The 16,780-nt window shown below is 27.1% G+C and overlaps 2 protein-coding genes across 4 annotated transcripts in view; one reads left to right on the top strand and one right to left on the bottom strand.

The window, feature by feature from the left end:
- Positions 1-16,780, top strand: part of LOC107448011 (uncharacterized) — a 93,190-nt gene that overhangs the window by 17,815 nt on the left and 58,595 nt on the right. The window lies entirely within an intron of this gene.
- Positions 1-16,780, bottom strand: part of LOC107448010 (outer dense fiber protein 2) — a 28,832-nt gene that overhangs the window by 1,502 nt on the left and 10,550 nt on the right. For 2 of the 3 annotated variants that reach the window (XM_043039928.2, XM_043039930.2), the window contains 12 exons: positions 14,864-14,980; positions 14,616-14,716; positions 14,394-14,475; positions 13,095-13,204; positions 12,860-12,986; positions 10,664-10,771; positions 10,023-10,148; positions 7,487-7,609; positions 6,460-6,584; positions 3,352-3,400; positions 3,174-3,275; positions 576-665 (listed from right to left, as the gene is read on the bottom strand). In XM_043039928.2, coding sequence (XP_042895862.1) covers positions 576-665; positions 3,174-3,275; positions 3,352-3,400; positions 6,460-6,584; positions 7,487-7,609; positions 10,023-10,148; positions 10,664-10,771; positions 12,860-12,986; positions 13,095-13,204; positions 14,394-14,475; positions 14,616-14,716; positions 14,864-14,980 — 1,260 coding nt within the window. The remainder of the gene's footprint in view (positions 1-575; positions 666-3,173; positions 3,276-3,351; positions 3,401-6,459; positions 6,585-7,486; positions 7,610-10,022; positions 10,149-10,663; positions 10,772-12,859; positions 12,987-13,094; positions 13,205-14,393; positions 14,476-14,615; positions 14,717-14,863; positions 14,981-16,780) is intronic. The other variant, XM_071182603.1, reaches the window with a different exon arrangement.

The following is a 16,780-nucleotide window of genomic DNA, read 5'->3' as shown; positions in this document are numbered from 1 at the left end:
ATTGCCTAAATTATTATTTGATGTTAAAAATAGACTAATGAACTAAAAAAAAAAGGAACAATTAGAAATAAAAGTGACTAAAATTTTAAAATCATAATTTTCCATTAGTTGTATAAAAAATAAATAAGTGTTTAATATACACATTAAAACTTATATCAATTGATTTTTCACTTACATGTATGTAAGTATTTAAAAACAGCATAGAAATTAACCTTTTCAACTACTTCACAAATAAAGTATTTTATTAGTTATCACAAATAAAATATTTATGATTATTTTACCTTAGTTTTTAGATCTGAGAACAGCAAATTACAACAGATATTTTAAAATGGCAATGTAGAACAAATTTTCCAAAAATAGACAAAACTGATAAATTTGCCACTTCTTTAATAATGGGCTCTTTTTTTAAAGTTTAAAAATATGTAAATGAAAAACATTTAAATTTTCTTAATATAGACTTAAAAATAGAATTTAATATGTTGATACTTTTTTGGGACGAATTTTACATGATTAAATAGGATACATATAGAATTATATAAATAAATAGAAAAAAAAAAACAAAAAAAAACACACACTTCTTGCTTTCTCTGCTCCAGAAGTGAAAGTTCCAACTTCTTAGATCGCAGTTCATCTTCTAAGCTATATAGCCTAATAGTTTCCATTTCCTAAAATAAATAAATAAAAGAATATTTTGTGTTATACTTTCGAATATTTCAAATAGATTTTAAAACACACTGCACTACATTTTATTTACTTAAATCAGGGTATCTGCTACACTTTAGATTTTCAAATTCATGACTTTCCATGACTAATTTCAAGAATTTTTCATGACCTAACGAAGTTACTATTTTCTCTGACAAAAACACAATAAATTCAAAAAAGCATTATAATATTAATTGAAACTATATGTATAACCAAAACTGTTATACTCTGCACCTTCATATTTATAGATTTCAAATTTAGAAAGCAAAGTAAAGAAAGAATTGAAGCAATAAAACAGCTGAAAAAAATACAAAAAGCAAAAAAAAAATGTTTTTTTTTTCCTTCCATTTTTCTGCAGAATTATATTTTAAAGATACTTTTCTTGTGCATTGGAAAGGAAAGAAATACTAGTGATTTTTCTTTTCTCATTTCGGAATTAAAAAAAATTCGCCAATGACTGGCTTGCTTCAGCTAGAACTTGAAACTGATAAAAAAAAAATAAAACAAATTCTGAAATCACAGAAGCTTAAAAGATAATTCACTCTAGAAATAATGTTTTTTCTTTCATTTCTTGAAAGAGCACCACAATTTTTAAAGAACATGATAAAGAAAAATAATATTTTAATAAAATGTAAGTGGGGAGTTAGTTACAAATTAAGATATTCAGAACACCATGAAATTGGGGGGGGGGGAGAAANAAATGGGGGGGGGGGGATTCCATTTCAAGAATCAGATTTTTCGGCGACCAGCTAAAACCAGATTTTTCGGCTAAATCCATGACTTTCCATGATTTTTTAAAAAAATAGTTTGTTATTTTAGTTAGTGGCTGTCATTAATTGTTTTCACACTGGTGACGAGGTGAGAGAAATTTGTGAAATTGTGACAAGAGGGAATAATGGTTTAACAATGAGTGGGACATTACTTAATTTTCTTATTAAAATGAAGATTTTTATTAAATTAAAAACAGCTGACTTAATATTTTTAAATTTATTTAAAAATATTTTTTTCTGTTGACTTTGTTTTGTCATCCATTTCTTTTTTTATTATCTCATCAGCCCTATATGGGTCTTACTCAGGATCTTTTTCCATTCTACTCTCTTCCTCACCGGGGTTTCCCAATAGTTTATTTTTAGTGTTTCGAAATTTCAACTAATGCAATCAACCCACCTTGGCTTGAGCTCGCTTCTGGTTCATGCTTCAATCAGTTTAAAATGAAAGACTCGGTTGAAGGAGAATAAACCCATTTGACCGATGCCCTTTATTTTGATGCGGTTTACTTTAAAATGATGGACAATATCTGAATCTTCATACAGCCTGTAAAGCTCATTATTGTATCTGAGCCTAAATGTACTAATTGTCATTAACTGCATCAGAATCTCTTTCAAAATTTTTCTCTAAGATTGATAGCTAGTCTATTTTCACTTGATTTTGTCATAGACCAGTTTTCTAAGCCATATATGAGCCAAGGTCTAATGATAATTTTGCATAACATTTTTGCTATCCACTTTATTAATTTTGATTGAAGAAAATTTCTTAATCCATTGAGGCAATGATTCGCAGCAACAATCTCTGTATCTAAATTGTTCTCACTGCTCACATTACAGCCATCGTCAAGATAGAATTTTTAATGTTCAATTTGTAAGAAATTAATATCCTTGTTTATTTTATTTAAAACAATTTCATAAAAGAAACAAATAATAAAAAAATACTAATTTCATATTAACCTCCATAATACCGTTTTCAATTGCTCTTTTATCTTAATGTTTTACTATAGTACAATATTTCTTTTTAAATTTTTTTTAATGGAAATAATCTTATTTTACACAAAATAAATACACAGATTGTTGTATTCACAACTCACATTAAAACACATAAAGTTTAAGAATGAAATTCAAAATATTATTTATAACTTAATGTTTTGAGTTTACTGCAATACTATATATATACGTAAAATAGTGTGACATGCAACAGAAGGGTAAAGGGTAGGGTGATGTGTGACACTTTGTAGCAAAGAATTAAAAAAAAATTCAAATAATAATAAATAAAAAAACGTGATATAATTCTTGGACAGCTTCCAAGTCACTACATATATAATTATATATCGATAAATATTCCTTGCTTTTTTGTAATTTAAATAAATATAAGTGAAATAAATTGTTGTACATTTTATTTTGTCAGCGTTAATTAAAACAGCTTTTGCAGACCTATTCATAAAACGAAAAAAGTATATTGTTATCAGCCTATCAAATTTCTCACTCAGTCAAGATTCTTATTTGTTATACATGTTATGAATCATATTAAATTGGGTGGCCACAATTACTCAGAAAAAAAGTTCCATGACTTTCACCAGATTTTATCAAATGTTCATGATTTTTTTTGGCACTCAGAAAGAATCACAGAGTGAGTGAAGGGTATTGTTGAAATACAAACAAATATCAACATTAAAATGCATTTTGTAAAGCAAAACATACCTTTTTATGCAATTTATCTTTAATTTCCTCTAACTGGCTTTCCAAATTCTTTTTTTGCTGTTTATATTTCTGTATTTCTTCACTCTTAAGTGCTAACTGTAACTGAAGAATGCATAAATAGACACACGACATATTGAACAAAAAAATTCAAATAATGAAATAAATAAAAAAATCTTACTTTTAAGTCTCTTGTGAGAAATTTAGACTCCAAATCATTTGTAGAGTAGCTAAAATAATAAGTTATAGTTAGATAAACAGTATACTTTACAGAATAAATTGAAAAGCATGTTTTAAACTTATCATAAATTTTTAACTACAATCTTTACAAGTTAACAAAACCAGGGTATTTTATAATCAGGACCCTTAGCATATATCTTTATCCTTATCAAAGATGAAATGAAACAAAACATAGAAAATAGATTTCACTAATTAATGTAAGTGAAAATAAACAAACCCCCTATCAAAATTTTTCAAATCAATATTGTAGAAGGCAAGAAGAAAACCAGGTTGATTGTCTAATAAAACTTACAAAATAAAAATAGGAATCGAGTAAGTAAAGTTTTGATATTGAAACTGATTTGTCTTTTTTTCATCTCAGCATTTTTCTCCCCTTTTTTAAAAAAAAAAAATGATCTAAGATAAAAGAAATAATTTGCAGACGCTGAAAAAGTCTGCAGCGCTTATATATATATATATACACATATTAATAAAATTTTTGATGTTTCATAAAATTTAATTTAATGTTAATAAAAATGAAAACATTCTGTTTTAAATTATTTTATTTATAAACTCAATCAGGCATTTGTTGTAGTAAGAGTTTAAATGCTTGTAGATAAGTGTATATCAATATTTCTAAATTAATAATATACAGACATATAATACACTCCCAGAATAAATAAGAAGCACATTAAGACAGAGACAGAAAATTAAAAATACGTAATGCAGGAGAAGATATTATGTAGTGTGACACTAATCTCACAGTTGTTTTCAGGATGAAATTTTTACTTACGAATACGTTAAATAGCTTAGTTATTACAATTAAAATTAAAAACTTTTGGTGTCTAAAAAGTTGATTTTTTTTAAGTCCTCAAACATGTTAAATAAAGCACAATTTAAATAGTTTTGTAAAAGTTTAAATGTGCTTGAGACCAGTTATACACTTATTAGAGTAATTTCAAATTGAAAGGCAGAGTCTTTGCATATTTTGCACCCACGAAAACATTTATGAAACATTTGATCGTCACATAGGTTGCATTATCCGCTCAATTATCATTGTATATTTTTTTAAGAGATAGTTTAAACACCCCTGTGGCAGAATTTTTTAAAACTATCTGTGACAAACATATCTAGCACTAATATCTTTTTGCAAGATAATTTTAACTATAGCAAACCTATATATTACGAATTTAAAATAACCAAAGTACTGTGTTTAGAAAAAAGAACTATATAATTTTTTTTAATTGAACACGTAATAGTTTTTTTTTCTAATATTATGGGTGATATTCTTGCATTTTAATTAGGGGGGACGCACACATTATTTCTTTTTTTGCATTTTGTAAGTAATCACCACAATAAATAAAAAATATTTAAAAGTCATGAAATCAGCAGTAGTAATTGCCGAAAAAAAGATCCACAACAATTCACACAACTCAGACTTCTCAAATGTGCGTTTCATTTCGAGATTAGGTTGTTATAATAAATAATTTCGTCTAAAAAATATTGTATTAAAAAATTATGGAGAAAACAATTGCAATAGCTGCCAAAAAATTAGATAGAATTATTGCCTTAAAAAGTAAATACTCAAATGCACAATTCAAATTTTCCATAATGTTTGAAATATATCGGGATAGTTGAAATTCACTTGAAAATCAATATCAATCACAGCAGAAAATACAATCGAAACATTACATCGATTTACGGTACTATCGGCATGAACTAAGTTAGTCAAAATCTAAATGCATGATTCAAATGCTATGTGCAAATTTCTGTAGAAAAGAAAAGTAATTTTATTTTTTTAAAAAACTTTTCGAAAGAAAAATATTTCTGCGAGGACTCTGTAGCGTTCAGCAACAATGTCGCCAAGTCGCTGTGGTTCTGCCATGGGGTTAAACACAAAACACATTTTTTTCCAAAACCCGGAATGCAAATAGATATATAATTACTCTCATGATGTAAGTTCGAATTTGTTGCAGATTTGTAGATGACATCTATTGTAAATCTAAAACTATTCCAACGTCAATCCCGCCACATTTGAAAAATAAATAACTAAAAATAAGAAAAATAACAAATTGAGAGCAAATTGATATTGGTTCACTATTGATAATTGACTCACTATTTCAGAATATTTTCAATTAAATCCACATTGATCGGAGAATTATTGCGGAAAGTTCGCATGAAAATGAAATCAGATAGAAATGTACCATCATGATCATTTAACTTTTAAACGCAGATAGGCTGTGGGCTATCGATTTAGAATTACTGTATTAATTGTATATAAGTACAGTGGAGCATCGTTTATATGACCATCACTTATATGACGTTTACATTTATACGATGTTTTAGTGTGGTCCCAAATCATTCCTATTCATTTTAATGTAAAAGTATATTGTTTATACGACGCACAGAATCGGTTATACGTCGGGTTTTAGATTTTGTTCACGTTTATTTAATTTTTCTTGTGTATTTTAAAAAAGGGCGGAATTTGCCGACATGAATGATACAGAAAAGGGTGCCAACAAGAATGCTTGGATGACGACCGTAATTTTTACTAGATGACTGAAAAAACTAGACAATGTTATGAAGAGGCAAAAACGAAAAATTTTGCTATTCATCGACCAATGTCCAGCGCACCCATCGATACTAATTATTTTGGAAAATGTAAAAGCTCTCTTTTTTCCTGCAAATTGCACAAGTGCGCTTCAGCCATTAGATTTGGCCGTGATTAGAAATCTAAAATTGCATCATAGAAAGCAGTAACTTCAACTCGCTATTCAAAGCATTGTAGAGACTAATAGCAAGAAAATATAATTAAAGGTAACATACATTCAAATTGCTCACTGAAATTTTCCTTCTTTGGTTGTTTGTTTTGCTTTGTCTAATTTAGAAATTTATGTAAATCAACACGTTAAACATTAAAATTAACTGAAAACAGAGTTAGTTTCAGTTTTAGAAGTAAAAATCGATTATACGACGTTATCGTTTATATGATGTTTTTTGGTGGTCCCTTCGCCGTCGTATAAACGACGCTCCACTGTATTAGATTAGAATAAAAAAGAAAATATTTTACTTTTCATCGAGTGCATATTGTGAAAAAGTTGATGAATTTTCCATTTCTTTCAACTGTTTTTTAAGAGCTAAATTTTCCTCAGATGTAGCTTTCAGTTCTTGCCTTAATTCTTCCAATTTAGTTAACTATCACAAACAAAATAACAAAAATGAATAATAATTAAATAATAATAAAGTGCATATTACTAAAAATTAAATACATGGCAATGAAATTATAAACTGAACACAAAATAAGAAACACATATTTTTAATTATGTCATCAGCAGGAAAACCATAAATACTTCCTGGACCAAATTCTAAAACCCAAATAATTGGGTACCTCATTTATAAAATTAAAAAATAAATGAAAATTGATATTTGCGAGTTTTTAGAGCACATCATCAAAATTTCTAGCAACCAACAAGAATTATTTCTTGCAGAAATGAATATACATTATCTTATTCTTGAAAGTTATTGATTATTAACATTTTATCTTTATTTATTTTTTAAAATATATACACAGGGCTACAAAAAAATAACTTGGCTTTATACATAACAAAATTTTAATATCACAACAAAACGTTGCAAACAAACAAGGAAACATAACTACAAATGTTTTAAGTGGTCATATTTGGTCTTTATGCAGAGTTGTAAGTGTGTGAAAAAGTATGAGGAAACAAATGAAAAAGGAAAGGTCAGTAGGAAGCCTCTGGACTTATTATTTTCTTTTTTTTTTAATTGCAGGTAAAACTCTTGAATGATTATAATAAACTTGAATCATTAATTTTATTCTTGCTTATTTATAAACAATCTGAATTAGAAAAGTATATAATTGGTAACTAATAGATATATTGAATTGTACCTTTTGATACAGCACTCATAAAAAATTAATTTTTGAATATTTTCAAATTAAGATATATTCTAAAAACAAAGTTAAGATTTCTTTTTTTTAAAAACACCATTATTTTTTAACTGGATTATTTTCAAATTCATACATAAATTCAAAATATTTTTTTCTGTGTAATATACATTTTGAAGAAAATACTTACAAGCTCTGATTCGTTAGACTTGTCCTGCTGATTTCTAGGAACGTCATGTCTTTTTATTTCTAACATTTCTCTTCTCATATCCTGTAACATCGCTACAACATTTTCAATGTCAGGATTTTTCTCCTAAAAAGAAATTTTAATATCAAATGTAAATTAGAATTTCCGACATATAAGACAATTTCTAAAGAATTGGACACAGATAAATATATGTGCTTTATATAAACAAAAGTAATATAACTAAATGAACCAAGAAAAAAAAGAAACTGAAAAAAAAGGAGAGAAAACCAACAATATTCTGACAAAGTAAACTAGGTGAAGAAACCAATTATTTGTTACAATGTAACAGTTTCATGTTACACTTTGACTATTTTAATAAATAATCTTCTATGATTTTAAATTCTTTTCTTTTTCAGGGTTGCCACTCAAATCTGGAGGGAAAAAAATTCACTGTACGTATTATATACAATATATTAAAAGGGAAAACACAATCACTGTACATATTATGAGCTGTCTTGGGGCTAACTATACTAGTTATAAATGCTGAAAAAATTTAAGGAAAAGAGGAACAGCTGAACAAACAAATAATGCAGTAAATGAACTAGTTTAATATAGCTGAAATATTCCACAGATTACACTTTGAGTGGTTACCATTTTTCAAAAGACGAAAATAACAAACAAAATTATTTTAGCTGATTTTTAAATTCCTTGTATTGTCCCCATGGAGTGGCTGTTTTTATATCACAGAAATATGCTTGTACAGTTGAACAGAAGTTCATTATTTTTTACTAAATATACAAATATCCATAAGTCATAAAACCAGTTATAAGAGTAGTTTCTCAGCAGAAATTAGTGAAGAACCAAACATTTCAAAATAGAGTATTGGTACTGATCCTTATGCATTAATGATTCAATCAAATGCTGAAGCATTTGAAAGGAGTCAAAGAAAAGAAAGTTGAAGAAAATATTCTTAAATATTTTCTCTTTTTCAGATCAAAGAGAAAGACTACTTAAGGACTGAGAAGATTAAAACGAATCTTCAAACATGCAATTCGGATATCTAAAATAAAGAAACCTCTAAGATCTGGACATTTTAGAGAGGAAAAAAAAAGAAGCTAAATTAAGTTCAACTTTATTTAGCTTTAAGCAGAAATTTGACTGTTGTAATAATATCACATGGAAAAAAAATAATTAAAAAAATCAGGTAGAAATTCATAGCAGTAACTGTTGAAAACCTCATCAAAACAAGGTTATATTATGCAATAATCGTTTGAAAAACAGTAAAAAATCATGTAATTTATGAGGAAAATGATAGATTAAATATGTAATCTGAAATTTGTGGTAATAAAATACCATTAAAATTTTACGAATTGTATAAAGGATGCGGAAATCCTTTGGAATAATTGTCAAGAAGTGAACAACACAGTGTTTTCACTACAGTGCGAGAACGCGAGAATCTCGCATATTTTTTTCTTTTCTCGCATTAAAAAATGATTACCGCGAAAAATTCGTGCATTCTATAAATCAATTTCAAAATCCGCGAATTTCTCGCATTTTNGGATGCGGAAATCCTTTGGAATAATTGTCAAAAAGTGAACAACAAGACAGAATTTAAATAGTCTTGAATTGTGTATATGAGAAATAAAAACTAATGGGGTGATTAGAAATTTGTGAGTTGCAATATTGTATTAAAATATTAAGATTTAAAAAACCAGGAGGAATTAAACGAAAAACTGACAAAAATTTTGACATATAAACTGTGAGGCTTAAAGATTGAATTGAACACTTAAAATCTATTGATTTAAAAAGTTATAAAATTCAGACTTTCAAATTCTTTATTAAGATATACCGTAATTTTTTCCAATATCAATAAACCATACTATAACAAAGTAGTAGGTTGGCATTCAAAATGATAAAACAAGAGTTTCACACAACCTGATTTGGATCAGCTGGGGGTAGCATAACTAATAAATTAGGGTAAAATTTACTTATAGTAAATAGGAGGGAGGTTAGGAAGAACAGATAAATTATACCTATTTCCTTTATTTATTTTTGAAATGCAGTCACTTTTATTTATTTTTACGGGAGTACAACATTATTAGTTACATGCTCAATGTGTTGATCAAGACAGAAAATGAAAGGTTTCAAGATTAACTTGAAAAAAAAAACACTATCTTTTCCTGGAAAAAAAGGCAGTTCCTCCAAACTATTGAAAACCTATATTCTACATTAAGGCTACCCATATATTTTAAAGGACACGGATTGAAATCTGCCAGGAAAAAAAATTGTTTATTCAGAAAAAAAATATTTTTGTATCGGACTTCTCAATATCATCTGCACTAATCAATTAGCATATTTACTGTCAAGTTTTCTAATAATTAATATTATATCTTAGTTAAATAAGATAATCCCATCATTAAAATAAAATTTTTTAAGGTATATCATTTATTATTTGGTGATTTGCACAAGCAATGTCTTTAACACAAATCAAAAAATATAATAAAAGCTTTTAATATAAATAAATAAATAAATGACATGCATTTTTTGAATTATCACCAGCTGAAAATGCAGCAGGAGTTTTGAAATTTTGGAACTGTTCTTTCGTATCTTGTAATAATGATGTCAAGCTTCTCACTTCATCAAACACTTTGTCCACGCTGTTCTCCTGAAAACAAAATAGGCAAATAAAGAATAAGCCATTAACATGTGCTAAGTTGTGACGGAATTTAAATAATAAAATCTATTTATTTCAAGGAAATTTTCTTCATCTTTACATTTATGATTGATTTGTTATTAGCTCTTTGTAAGAATTTAAGAATATATAAGTTTTTGGTATAAAGTACAAACAATGTTTTAAATTTTAAGAAAAAGATATGTTGAATGTTTAAAATATTGAATTTTAAACTGCTTTAAGAAATAAGCAAAGAAAACTTTTAATTTAACCGTCAGAGCAAATGGGATATTTACTACTCAATCTGGTTGCTTTCCTCCAAAACAAACAAATTTTTTTCCTCATCACTTAATAAGAAAATAGCACAAAATAAGAAACAATTCTATTCAAAGCTAAATCGTTGCTTAATGCAAAACATGGAAGGGAAAGATACACAGTACATATTTATAACATTAAAATATAATTAGATAATATATTCTGCATTAATAAAATTGTAGAAAATAAAATACATTTTGAGCTTGCAGAAGAGAGGCTTTTATGCTATCATGCCTTGATTTCAAAATTTCTGATTCTTTAATAGTCGAACTTAATTCTTCTTCTAAATGTTTTATGGTATTCTGGAAAAAACAAAATTGATAACAAAAAAATATTAATAATATATTAATAAATATAAATTGATGCTAAAAAATCACATTACGAAAATTATTAATTTAAGAAGGCATTCTTTCTTTACATGATATACAATCAATGCTCTTTATAACCATTCAATGCAGTGATGATTCCATTATAACAACCGATGCATAAAGTATTTTGCCCTGTTTGCTATTCCATAAAAGCAATATTATTAAAATACTCACTAGAGCGTCTGTACTGAACTATTCATTCCAATACAACAATTTTGCAAAAAAGTGCGAAACATGCTTATGTTTTCAAAAGAAAAAGAAGTTTTTATCAGAAATAGATTATTTGATTTAACAAAATTTTCAAAAATATTATTTAAACAACTATTTTCTTAAAGTTATTGCACATCAAATGTAAATCAGCTTGAATTCTTTTTGAATGAAGAAAGAGCAATATAAACTTGCCAGCAAAATATGGATTACTTCACATTGATGACCAAAAAAATAGAGAAAGTTTTTTAGAAAATTTATGAACTCTTTTTCAGAAATATTAGTTCCTAAATTTATCATTTCATCAAAATTCAAAAACAAAATAAAATGTACAGTAGAAAATTCTAAAAGTGTTATTTTATAAGACAGAGTTAACAAAGGTGATAATCTTGGTAGAGACTGATATCAAAAATAAAAAGTTTATTAAAATTAAACCTAACTTAATTATTTCAGTATGCAATGGCACAAGCATATTTAAAATAAGTACGAATATGTTGTGTAGTTGCACAACCAGCCATTTCCACAAGTTTTGGAAAATAATAATGAAACTTAGAAAGAATGTTTCGAAATAAAATCTAAAAGTTAAATTGATCACCACATTCATAATTTATTTTTACTGAATCTATATTTGACATTTTATTTAAAGATGAGTTACATTTTAATTAACACAAGGCTTTTAAAATATTAGCATATTTGCTTGATCAGCAAGATATAAAATTTAAGATTGAATGAATGATGATAATTGACATTGAATTATAAGCATTCTAGATTTATTGCACATTCTAGATTTATTGCTAGCATATTTACTTGATCAGCAAGATATAAAATTAAAGATTGAATGAATGATGATAATTGACATTGAATTATAAGCATTCTAGATTTTTCTTATTTCACAAAGTTTTGCATTTGGATCTCTTTTCCTATTAAAACTTATAATTCACATTCTTCAATTTCCTGACGAGGTGTAAGCCGTACCTGTAATTTTCCTTTCTTTTGTGCATAAGGATCAGAATAAAAAAGATTTTCTTTTTGTCTATTAGATAAAATAAAAATTTGTTATTTGTTTGCTTTCAAATCTTGAAAAAATAAAAGCCCTAAATATTTAGACAAGAAAATGCAATTTTTCATTTTTCAATATATGCCTTACAAAAATTTTACTTTACAAAATAATAATAATTTTATTAAACAATGGTTTCAGCATGCTTTGAAATTGCAATTGTTGATAAAGTTAATAATTGTTCATAAACTATTAAAAGTCGCTGATTTTTTTAATCCAATTATTTTGTTAGTGCTGGTCAATTTATTATACACAGCAAGTTTGAGGCAGTGGCACCAAGGTGATGGTTAACCCACAAATAAGTACAAAACCTACAGACGAAACATTTACGATTGAATTGGGGGATTGAACTAACATTTAAATATAAATGCAAATTAAATTCACTCCTACTAATCTTTAAAAAGTAATGTTTACACTTTTGTGTGCATAATAGCTTTACTTTCTTCAGATTAAGATAAAAACTTTCAAGATTAAAAAGAACAAAAACCTACCTGCCTACTGCTTTGAGAAAATAAAAAAGTAAGTAAGCTAATTATAAATTGCTGAGAAATATCAAGAAAATATTCCCGCTAATTCATAAAACAAAAGTAAGTTATTCTCATGTAAAAATAACAATAGTAATAAAATTACACCGATGCCCAATGCAGTTTTGACACTATCAACAAAAAACACACAAGTTATCTTACTAAAACATATAGGCGTAAACTTTTTATGATTAAAATCACATGAAGCAAATTCACATATTTCTTAATTCTAACCTTTAATTTCAATTCATTGTCTTCTTTTTCTTGCAACTGCTTTTTTAAAACTTCAGATTCCCTTTGAAGTTGGTTTCTAAAATCTATTTCACATTCACTAAGCTTGTTTTGTAGCTTCAAATTTTGGCTTAAAAATGAGAAAATAGACATAATATAAATTTAGTAAAAAAAAATAATAATTATCATAATTTTCAACAAATATTTTTAAGGTCACACCTTAAAGATATTGACTAACCTTTTAATTTCTTCAATAGAATTCCTAGCACACACAAGTTCATTATTTATCATAGCCATCTGCACTCGTAATTTATCTCTTTCATCAGCTAAGTTAACTAACATCTTTCCCTAATGATAAAGAGGGAATGGAAAAAATATTTAGAATTATTGTGCTAATAAAATTACTAGGAATTTTTTTAAAAAAAAACAGTGTTTTCACTACAGCGCGAGAATCTCGAATATTTTTTTCTTTTCTCGAATTAAAAAATTATTACCCCGAGAAATTCGCTATAAACCAATTTCAAAATTCGCAAATTTCTCACATTTTGAAAAAAATTTCTCATTGCGCCATTTAGAATAAAATCCGTTTCATTTTTCTTCCTAGATCTTTCATTATTTTCAACATCTGCCCCATTATCTAGCTTCCCTATTTACCAGTATTGTTCAGAACCTTTAAGGACAACAGAGCACCATCCCTCCAAACGACAGAACCTCTTTCAGAATGCATTTCTCTGCAACCACATGTTTACCGTAGGTAAGGTTTCTTCATGTAAGACGTTCAAATTTTTTGCGCATTAATGTAAGATGGACAAATACCTTGTAAAGGCAATATCTTCTACTCCAAAATGGACAAATTAAACAAATGTGGGTAGAAACTATCAAAACGAAACAAATACGCATTTGAGCAACCTAATGAGAATAGCTGATGAAAAAGTAGATGTATTTCCATATTTCATATGATGATGCAGCAAAAATATTCAATGCTTTAAAAATTAGAAGATGTTAAAAATGTATTATAATTAAAGAAATGATTTTTTTTCCAAGCCTCTTTGTGATTTTTTTTTTTAATTTTTAGAAATCTCACTTTTTGAAATCTCACCCTGTTTTTGAAAAAGGGTGAGGAATTCTCACCCATTTTTTTTCGGCGATGAAAACACTGTAAAATATTTTAAATATAAGATTAACTAATCTTGATGGTAAAAATTTGTTTTAACAAACATCTGTCCAGCATTTCCATTGTCCAACATTGACCAAATTCTGGCATTTTTTGACAAGTAATTATTTATTGCAGTATAAATTTCATTATTTACCTTTGGGTGATTGACTAGAAAATTTCTGTCATGTGGACGGATATGTGTTAAGTATGACAGAAACAGTAGAGTAAAAAAAAGTAATTTAAAGTTAAGTTTTGATAGATAAAAGTGTAATTTTTATTATTATTTTTTTTAAATGAAAGAACTTTTACCCGTAATTTGAAAAAGAATAAGAGAGTACATGGTAGCTAACTACTTACAAAAATATTTATAATATTGCATACCTTTTTCTCTTTTTCTTCTTCAAGTGCTTTAAGTTGATGTTTTCTATCCTCATTATATAGCTTTTGAGCTAATTTTTGAGCTCTGTAAAAGATCACAATAAAAATGTTCAATACTATATTCTGCTCAAAATCTTTAAATTAAATATCATTGTACAAAAACTGAATACAAAGGAAGAAATATTCTCTTATAAATGAAACTCATCTAGATCAATGCAAACTCACTTCATAGCTTTCTTTAAAGCTTGCTTCTCTGTCTCATGTTTGATTTCAATTTCTTCCAGTAACTCAATCCATTTTGTATCATCACCTTTCAAGGAGAGTTTCTAATGTAAAGAGGCATAAAATAAATGAATATTGTATAAAAATGTAAAACTTTTGACTGTTTTTTAACTTTGAGTTTTGAATTCATCAAAAATTATATATTTAAGTGGATTAAGTAAAGAGGAGAAAACAAGGGTACATTTTCTTACAGTCAATTCAGAGGTTAAGTTTTTAATTTGGACATCTTTATGATGGATCATTTTTTGGAATTCAGCTTTTGTGTCTTCAAGTGTTGTGTTGTAACCCTCTACAGCACGATATTTACCCTAAAATTTAAAGAAAATGTTTACAAGTTTTAATTTATGCCATAAAATAAATATTTAGTCACCTAGGAAATTACTTTTTACATAATACAAAACTAGTTTGCATTCTGAAACCAAACCAGTTGGCCCATGTCATTAGATAAGGAAACATTCTTCTAAATTTGCTCAATTATAATAACTTTGGAGCAAAGCTCACCAATCTTTTAATCTCCATGGATCACCAAGCAAAAAAAAAATAATACTTCGAACCACCACTTCATTTTTTTTTAGAAGAAGGGAAAACTTCTCCTTAAGATTAGGGTGAGTTTTGAAATGTCTCAATCCAAAACAAAATTGATGTGTTTAAGCAATTTTTAAAAATTGTACTAATTAAAAAATTATTCAAGGTGGTAAGTTTTCAAATGAACAGTTACTGTATATTTTTAAATAAATTTTTATTCATGACGTTCAAGGATGAGAAAGAAGAGTCAAATTAAGATAATAATAAATTAAAGTTTACTTAATAATTACAATAAAAGTATCAATATTTAATCAGTGACTATACGAGTAGACAGAAGGAAAATTTGATGCTATCAGAGCAAAACTCCTTGTTTGTTAACAATTCTTTTAAATTCTTTTACAGATTTGCCAACCTCAGAAATTCAAAAGGCCTGCAACATTTTATGACTGAGGCAAAAAATAACAGAAAGATAAAAAATATTTAAAAAAAAAACAAATGAATAAATTCACACTTTCTTCAAATTAAATTTACATAAGTAGCTTTAATACCACAAATTCTATTACATTAAAAATAGATTGGGTGACTGGTTTAGCATTATTTAATAATGTTATAAAGATATATTTTTTTACCTATAAAAAGCTTTAATGGCAAACAAAATTTTTTGCTTCATTTTACATAAAATGTTATTTTGGCAATTAATTTCTGATCCTAACTATTTAAAACTAAGGACAAATTCTAAAGTATAAGTGGACTTAATATTGGATGCATTCTGAATCTTGTTATTTTCAGAGAAGGACATTAATTGGAAAACAGACATAGTACACACAGATAACAAAATTACGACCTGGATGAAATCTATCTAAATTAAAATATCAATACATTTGAAATATCTAACAGCAGCAGAATTTTAGACAAGTTAGTGTAGGGGTGCACAACCTGCGGCCCACGGGCCAAATGCGGCCCTTTGACTACTGAAGTGCGGTCCGCGAGAGCTTCTGAACACAATAAAAAAATTTTAAAAAATGGCAATTTTTAATCGCACTTTTAAATCATCACGTTTTGACACAATCAATTTTTACAGATTCTTTAGTAAATGTTCGTTTAATGCGCTTTCTTTAAGCCGATTTTATCGTAAATATAGATGATTTTTTTAAACAGTTATTTCTGCTTTCCTACGTGATTTTGAAAATCCCGAATTTTTATTATGACGCGAGTTTCAGACCGCAAATTTAAATAATTACTTTTTGTGCACTTTATTTGTGACGATTTCATCTTAAATCTAAGTGATTTTTTTATCCTTTTTTTGCAATTCTTTCTTTTCTTTCAACAATTTTTTCGGCAGTTATTGCTAAGCGTTCCCACGTATTATAAAAAATTCCAATTATTCTATTACGACATACAAATTTTAAATCATGCATTTGACACGCTTTATTCGTGCTGAGTTCAGCATAAATATATTTTTTCCTAATTATTTCTATACTTTTCCTCGTGATTTTGACGATCCCGTTATTTAACTATGATGTTATTACGACACGTGATTGTTAATCACGCAATTAAATAATCACTTTTTGATACGGTATTAC

The sequence above is a fragment of the Parasteatoda tepidariorum genome, chromosome 6 (genome assembly GCF_043381705.1).
Source record: "Parasteatoda tepidariorum isolate YZ-2023 chromosome 6, CAS_Ptep_4.0, whole genome shotgun sequence".
Classification (NCBI taxonomy): domain Eukaryota; kingdom Metazoa; phylum Arthropoda; class Arachnida; order Araneae; family Theridiidae; genus Parasteatoda; species Parasteatoda tepidariorum.
This window is presented reverse-complemented; position numbering and strand designations above follow the sequence as displayed.